This window comes from Cebus imitator, unplaced genomic scaffold, assembly GCF_001604975.1.
Source record: "Cebus imitator isolate Cc_AM_T3 unplaced genomic scaffold, Cebus_imitator-1.0 Scaffold248, whole genome shotgun sequence".
Taxonomy (NCBI): Eukaryota; Metazoa; Chordata; class Mammalia; order Primates; family Cebidae; genus Cebus; species Cebus imitator.
This window is the reverse complement of record NW_016107563.1, coordinates 2,620,381-2,628,055: the sequence shown is the minus strand read 5'-3', so window position 1 is coordinate 2,628,055 and position 7,675 is coordinate 2,620,381. Positions and strand designations below refer to the sequence as shown.

Below are 7,675 nucleotides of genomic sequence, written 5' to 3'. Positions count from 1 at the left end.
ATAATCCCAGCACTTTGGGAGGCCAAGGTGGGCAGATCACTTGAGGTCAGGAGTTTGAGATCAGCCTGGCCAATGTGGCAAAACCCTGTCTCTACTGAAAATAGAAAAATTAGCCAGGTGTGATGGCATGCACCTGAAGTCCCAGCTACTCGGGAGGCTGAGGCAGGAGAATCACTTGAACCCAGGAAGCGGAGGCTGAGATTGCACCACTGCACTCCAGCCTGGGCGACAGAGCATGACTGTCTCAAGGGAAAAACACACACACACACACACACACACACACACACACACACACACACACTCTCTCTCTCTCTCTCTCTCTCTCTCTCTCTCTCTGCTGGGCCCCACTTTGAGTTTCTGATGCAGTAGGTCTGGTTAAGGGCCCATGGATTGGCATTTCTATTAAGTTCCCGGTGGATCCTGATGCTAAATAAAAACACAAAGTTGTTTGAGGCAGACTTAGAGCAAGTTTCATCTATAGTAGAAAGAAAATAAGCACCTCCAGGAATTAGAGGAAGGAAGACAGGCTGGATTGATGAAAATGCTGGGTCTTCAGCTGGGCCTCTGGAGTTAGGAAGGAAAGGCTAACCAGATTGAAAGCCAGGTGCCTGTGACGAATCTCTGCTCCCCTTTCAGGCCCACGCCCAAGCCTGGCATTCTTACAACACCACATGGCGCAGCAAGCAGCAAGGTGAGCTGTGCCTACACGTGTACCCAGGACGGCCAAGTCCCCGGAGCAGCAATGGCATGTCCACCTCCCACCCCCTTTTCTTTCTTTTCTTTTAAGGTCTGGTGGGAATTTCACTGAACTGTGACTGGGGGGAACCTCTGGACATCAGTAACCCCAAGGACATAGAGGCGGCTGAGAGATATCTACAGTTCTGTCTGGGCTGGTTTGCCAACCCCATTTATGCCGGTGACTACCCCCAAGTCATGAAGGACTATATTGGTGAGCCCAGTCTCATTTTAAACTGCAGATACCATGGCAAGTTATTGAGCCCACGTGAAATGAGCAAAAGGCAGGGGGATGAGGAGCTCATTGGGCCTGGGGGAGGTACTCAAGGGATAATCCAGACTCCAAAGAATTGAGAACCTGATATTTGAATTGGTAGGGAGGAAACTGAGACCTCTCAGTTTCCCTAGACCAGCCGGGTGTGGTGGCTCATGCCTGTAATCCCAGCACTTTGGGAGGCCAAGGTGGGCAGATCACAAGGTCAGGAGTTCAAGACCAGCCTGACCAACATGGTGAAACCTCGTCTCTACTAAATAATACAAAAATTAGCTAGGTGTGGTGGCGGGCACCTGTAATCCCAGCTACTCGGGAGGCTGAGGTAGGAGAACCCCTTAAACCCAGGAGGCGGAGGTTGCAGTGAGCTGAGATAGAGCACCGCACTCCAGCCTGGGCAACAGAGTGAGACTCCATCTTAAAAAAAAAAAAAAAAAAAAAAAAAAAAAAAAAAAAAAAAAAAAAAAAAAAAAAAAAAAAAAAAAAAAAAAAAAAAAAAAAAAAAGATTCCCTAGACCTGGAAATTGAGAATTTTCAGAACTCGTGGAAGAAAGTGGCAGTTCTTTATTAGGTTCTGCTGCCCTTCCCCCTCCTCCACCCCGCTTTAACTGCAGTCAGGCAGGAGAGACGGGTCAGATGCAGTCACGGGCCTGAGTCGGTTCTGTTGTCGGTTCTTTCTGTCAATGGAGAAATACTTCCCAAGCTCCGGTTTCCACAGTGTCCGAGAAGAGAACAAACAGGTAAGGCTACAGGGATACATCAGGATGGAGGTTTTTCACTGCCATGTAACAGAAGATTCTACCTAAAATGGCCTGAGGTAGGGAATTTATCAATCTCGCCTGAGCCCAAGAAGGGTGATCCAGGGCTAGGTAATCCAGCCTTCAGGGCTGCCCTTGAGGACCCAGGCTCATTCCATCTTTCCACTCTGGCACCTTTAGTTAGCCCATCAAGGCCAGGTGCGGTGGCACATGCCTGTAATCCCAGCACTTTGGGAGGCAGAGGCAGGCAGATCATGAGGTCAAGAGATCAAGACCATCCTCACCAACATGGTGAAACCCTGTCTCTATTAAAAATACAAAAATTAGCCAAGCATGGTGGTGAGCGCTTGTAATCCGAGCTACTTGGCAGGCTGAGATGGAAGAATCACTTGAACCAGGAGGCAGAGGTTGCAGTGAGCCGAGATTGGGCCACTGCATTCCAGCCTGGTCTCAGAGCGAGACTCCGTCTCAAAAAAATAAATAGCCCTTCAACCAATCCTCGTGGCCACAAGCTGACTGCAGCAACCCCAGGCATCACATCTTTAAACCTCAACACACAAAGACAGAAAAAGGGGATCACGCTGTCCAAATATGTTTTGGGATGGGCCTTTTTGGCCTTTTTTTCCCAAATTTCTTTTTGTGGCAAAATACACATAAAATTTACCTTTGTTGCCATTTTTAAGTGTACGGATCAGTGGTATAAAACACATTCATAACGTGCCGCTGTTGCTGCCATCCATCTCCAGAACTCTTTATCTTGCAAAACTGACACTCTGCCGAGTCCCTGGCAACCACTATTCTACTGTCGCTATGATTTTGACTAAGAATCTCGTGTAAGTGGAATCATACAGTATTTGTCTTTGTGTGACTAGTTCATTTTAGTTAGCATAATGTTCTCAAGGTTCATCCATTTTGTAGTATGTCAGAATTTCCTTCCTTTTTAAGGCTGAATAATATTCCATTGTCAGCCGGGCGTGGTGGCTCACGCCTGTAATCCCAGTACTTTGGGAGCCTGAAGTGGGCAGATCACCTGAGATCAGGAGTTCAAGACCAGCCTGACCAACATGGCCAAATCCCATCTCCACTAAACATACAAAAAATAGCCGGGTGAGGTGGTGGCACGTGCGTGTAATCCCAGCTTCTCGGGAGGCTGAGGCAGGAGAATTGCTTGAACACGAGAGGCAGAGGTTGCAGTGAGCCAAGATCACACCACTGCACTCAAGCCTGGGCTACACAGCAAGACTCCATCTCAAAAAAAAAAAAAAAAAAATTCCATTTTCTGTATGTGTCGCATTTTGCCTATTCATTCATCCATCAATAGACACTTACACTGCTTCCATGTTTTAGCTGTTGTAAATAATGCTAAAAACACAAGTGTACAAATATCTCAAGATTCAGCTTTTTTTTATGTATTTGGGCTACACGCCCGGAAGCATCATTGCTGGATCATATGAAAAATTCCATTTGTAATTTTTTTTAAGGAAGCATCATACTGTTTTCAACAGTGGCTGTATCATTTTATATTCCCAGCAATAATACACAAAGGTTCCAATTACTCCACATCCTTGCCAACACTTGTTATTTTGCTTAATAATGGCTATCCCAATGGGTGTGAGGGTCTATCTCACTGCAGTTTTGATTTGTACTTCCCTAATAATTAGTGAGAACACCTTTTCATGTGCTTACTGGCCATTTGTAGATCTTCAGAAAAAATGCCAATTCGAGTTCTTTGCCCATTTTTGAATTGGGTTGTTTTGTTGAATTTTGGGAATTCTCTACATATTCTAGAGTCTAATCTTTTATCAGATATATAGTATGCAAATATTTCCTCCCATTCTATGTGGGTTGATTTTTTTATTCTGTTGCTCGTGTCTCGGCTCTCAAATTTTAAAAAATTCCATGAAGTCCAGTTTGTCTATTTATGTTTGTTCCTTTTGCCTATTTTTGTTGCCTGTGCCTTTAGTGTCAGTCAAGATATAATTGCCCTTAATACAATGATCAGAAGTATTAAGGAAAAAAAAAAAGATAAAACTGCCTAATTAAATGTTATGGTGTTTTTGCTCTGTTTTCTTTTTTTCTTTTTTTGAGATGGAGTCTCATTCTTTCACCCAGGCTGGAGTGCAATGTCGTGATCTCAGCTCGCTGCAGCCTCTGCCTCCCCAGTTCAAGCAATTCTTCCTCAGCCTCCCAACTAGCTGGGATTACAGGCACCCGCCATCATGCCTACCTAATTTTCGTATTTTTGTAGAGATAGGGATTCACCATGTTGGCCAGGCTGATCTTGAACTCCTGATCTCAGCTGATCTGCCCACCTCAGCCTCTCCAGTGGCTCAAGCCTGTAATTTTTTCTTTCTTTTTTTCTTTTTTTTTTTTTTGAGACAGGGTCTCTTGCTCTGTCACCCAGGCTGGAGAGCAGTGGAGCGATCGTGACTCACTGCAGCCTCAACCTCCCCGGGCTCCAGTGATCCTCCCACCTTAGCCTCCTGAGGGACTGCAGGCACATACCACCATGCCCAGCTAATTTTTTGTAGACTTTGTAGAGACCGGGTTTCATCATGTAGCCCAAGCTGGTTTCAAAGCCCTAGGCTCAAGCTATCTGCCCACCTTGGTCTCCCAAAGTGCTGGGATTACAGGTGTGGGTTACCATGCCAGGCCATGTTTTCTTCTAAGGTGTTTTTTTGAGACCGAGTACAGTGACATGATCTTGGCTCACTGCAACCTCCAGCTCTCAGATTCAAGTGATTCCCCTGCCTGAGCCTCCTGAGTAGCTGGGATTAAAGGTATGCACCACCATGTCTGTCTAATTTTTGTATTTTTAGGAGAGACAGGGTTTTGCCATGTTGACCAGCCTGATCTTGAACTCCTGACCTCGGGAGTTCTGCCTGCCTTGGCCTCCCAAAGTGCTGGGATTACAGGCGTGAGCCACCATGCGCAGCCTCTCCTAAGTCTTTTAGTTTTAGGTCTTCCATTTAGGTTTTTGATCCATTTTTTGTGAAGAGTCCAGTTTCATTCTTTTGCATGTGGATATCCAGTTCTCCCAGTACCTCTTATTGAAAAGAGTGCCCTTTCCCCATTGAATGGTGTTGGCACCCTTGACAAAATCATTTCATCATTTACACGAGGGCTGCTTGTGGGCTCTTCACTCTATCCTGTTTGTCTTTTTGCCAATCACAGTGTTTTGATTATTGTAGCTTTGTAGGAAGTTTTAAACTCAGGAAATGTGAGCTCTCCAGCTTTGCACTTCTTTTTCAGTATTGTTATGACTATTCACAGTCACTGAGATTCCATACAAATCTTAGGATGGGTTTTTCTACTTGGCAAAAAAGTCATTGGGATTTTGAAAGGGACTATGTTTAATCTGCACATCACTTTGGGTAGCATTGACATTTAACAACGTTAGGTCTAATCCAAGAACGTGACATATGTTTCCATTTATTTATGTTTAATTTCTGTCAGCAGTGTTTTGTAGGTTTTGTTATGCAAGTCTTTCATCTCTTTGGTTAATTTCTAAATATTTTTATTTTTGATGCTAAGTGGTATTTTCTTATTTTCATTTTCAGATTATTCATTGTTGATGTATAGAAATGTAACTGGTTTCTGTGTTACCTCTGTATGGAGCTAACTTGCCAAATTCACTCATTAGCGCTAACAAATTTTTTATGGTATCTTTAAGATTTTCTGTATATAAGATCATATCATCTGTGAACAGAGTTAATTTTTACTTCTTTTCTAATTTAGATGCCTTCTATTTTTCTTGTATAATTACTCTGGCTAGAACTCTCATTACTATGTTGAATAGAACTGGTGAAAGCAGGTATCTTTTTCTTGTTCCTAAGTTTTGGTTTTGGTTTTGGTTTTTGTTTGTTTTGAGACAGAGTCTCTCACTGTTGCCGAGGCTGGAGTGCAGTGGTGCAATCTTGGCTTACTGCAATCTCTGCCTCCTGCCTCCTGGGTTTGAGCAATTCTCGGGCCTTGGCCACCTGAGTAGCTGGGATTACAGGCTCGGACCACCACGCCTGGCTAATTGTTTGTATTTTTAGTAGAAATAGGATTTTGCTATGTTGGCCAGGCTGGTCTTGAACTCCTGGTTTCAAGCGATCTGCCCACCTTGGCCTCCCAAATTATAGGAATTACAGGTGTGAACCAGTGTGCCCAGCCATTCCTCTTAACTATTTTAAAGAACAAGAAAAATCTTCCCAGGAAACAGCTTCTGTCCCTTTGTGCCTCAAGGGACAGAACGGTCACATGCTTAGGTCAGGTGATGCCCTAGACCATCATGACCAGGGAGAGGCTGGAGAGGAAGGGGCACAGAAGAAGACAGGCATGGGACTACTGGGTAGGCGACCGGCAGTGTCTGAGCATAGAAATTTAAACGTATTATCCCTATTTAAAGGTCTCAGCCCGCACTCACCCTAAAAAGGAAAGACACAAAAATAACCCTGTAATTGGTTTACGATTTCATGCAACAAAGCTGCTTGAGGTGTCTGAAAAATGCAATGCCTCTTTCTAAAACACATTTATCAAACAGACTTATCTGGAACGGGAGGTAGCAAGTTCTCATTCCAACTCTGCCACTAACTAGTGAGTAACTGGGCAGGGTGCTTCACCTCTTTGCCTCTTAATATTATCATATTATCTGAAAATGAAGGCATTAGACAAAATCTGTTTTTCTTTTTGTTTTTGTTTGAGACAGTCTTACTCTGTCACCCACGCTGGAGTGCAGTGGCACGATCTGGGCTTACTGCAACCTCCATCTCCCAGGTTCAAGTGATTCTCCTGCCTCAGCCTCCTGAGTAGCTGAGACTACAGGCACCCGCCACCACACCTGGCTAACTTTGTATTTTTAGTAGAGATGGGGTTTCACTCTGTTGGCCAGGCTGGTCTCAAACTCCTGATTTCAGGTGATCTGCCCGCCTCAGCCTCTCAAAGTGCTGGATTACAGGTGTGAGCCACCTCGCCTGGCTGACAAAATATTTAAAAATCTTTTGGTGGCAACCAGTTCTTTGACACATCTATACACATACACTCAAAATCTTGACAATGATTTCCTCAACATGTACAAGGAAAAAGCCTTCATGAAGGGACTGACAGGACCCATGTCCCTGTAGACACAACTTATTCACACGGTGCATTCGTTCTCTTGGGACCCTCAGAGGCCCATTGCAGGTGCCACAAAAAGATTGCATTAAAAAGCCAAATCGACTGTTTGTCAGAGAGCACTTAATGCCAATAATCCCAGCCCCTACCAACTCCAATTTTGTGATGATGCACGTGGGAACAGGCTGAACTTTTCTTTTGCACAATGCTGAAAGAGGGATCCTCTAAGTTAGTTTTATTTAGTACTGCAAGCATTCTGCCTGAAGTCTTGTTCACAAATTACTTCCAGGCCTCTTAGAAGTACTCTTTTAGATTGAGACCAACATGGGGAAATCCTATCTCTACTAATAATACAGAAATTAGCTGGGCATGGTGGCACACGCCTGTAGTCCCAGCTACTCAGGAGGCTGAGGCAGGAGAATCACTTGAACCCGGGAGGCGGAGGTTGCAGTGAGCTGAGACTGCGCCACTGCACTCCAGACTGGCGACAGAGCAAGACTCTGTCTCAAAAAGAAGAAAAAAGGTACTCTTTTACTCACAGTAAATATATAAACAAAAGTGCTTCCAGATCAGTGCCGTTCAGCAGAACTTTCCACAGTGACGGAAGTGTTCTATGTATGTGCTATCCAATTCTCCAGTACAACAGCTTCTAGCCACTAGTGTGTACTAAAATTTTTAAAAATTAAACAACATTAAAATGCAATCCTTCGGTCACTATATTTTAATAGCCACATGCAGCAAGTGACTGCTGTATTACTGCAGGGGCACGGACGATAGCTTTTGGTTTTTCTTTTTTTTTTTTTTTTTTTTTTTT

At 44.1% G+C, this 7,675-nt stretch overlaps 1 protein-coding gene across 5 annotated transcripts in view; it reads left to right on the top strand.

The window, feature by feature from the left end:
- LCTL (lactase like) overlaps positions 1 to 7,675 on the top strand; it is a 26,599-nt gene that overhangs the window by 10,418 nt on the left and 8,506 nt on the right. For all 5 annotated transcript variants that reach the window (XM_037727925.1, XM_037727924.1, XM_037727923.1 and 2 more), the window contains 2 exons: positions 637 to 691; positions 788 to 949. In XM_037727925.1, the coding sequence (XP_037583853.1) occupies positions 637 to 691; positions 788 to 949 (217 nt within the window). The remainder of the gene's footprint in view (positions 1 to 636; positions 692 to 787; positions 950 to 7,675) is intronic.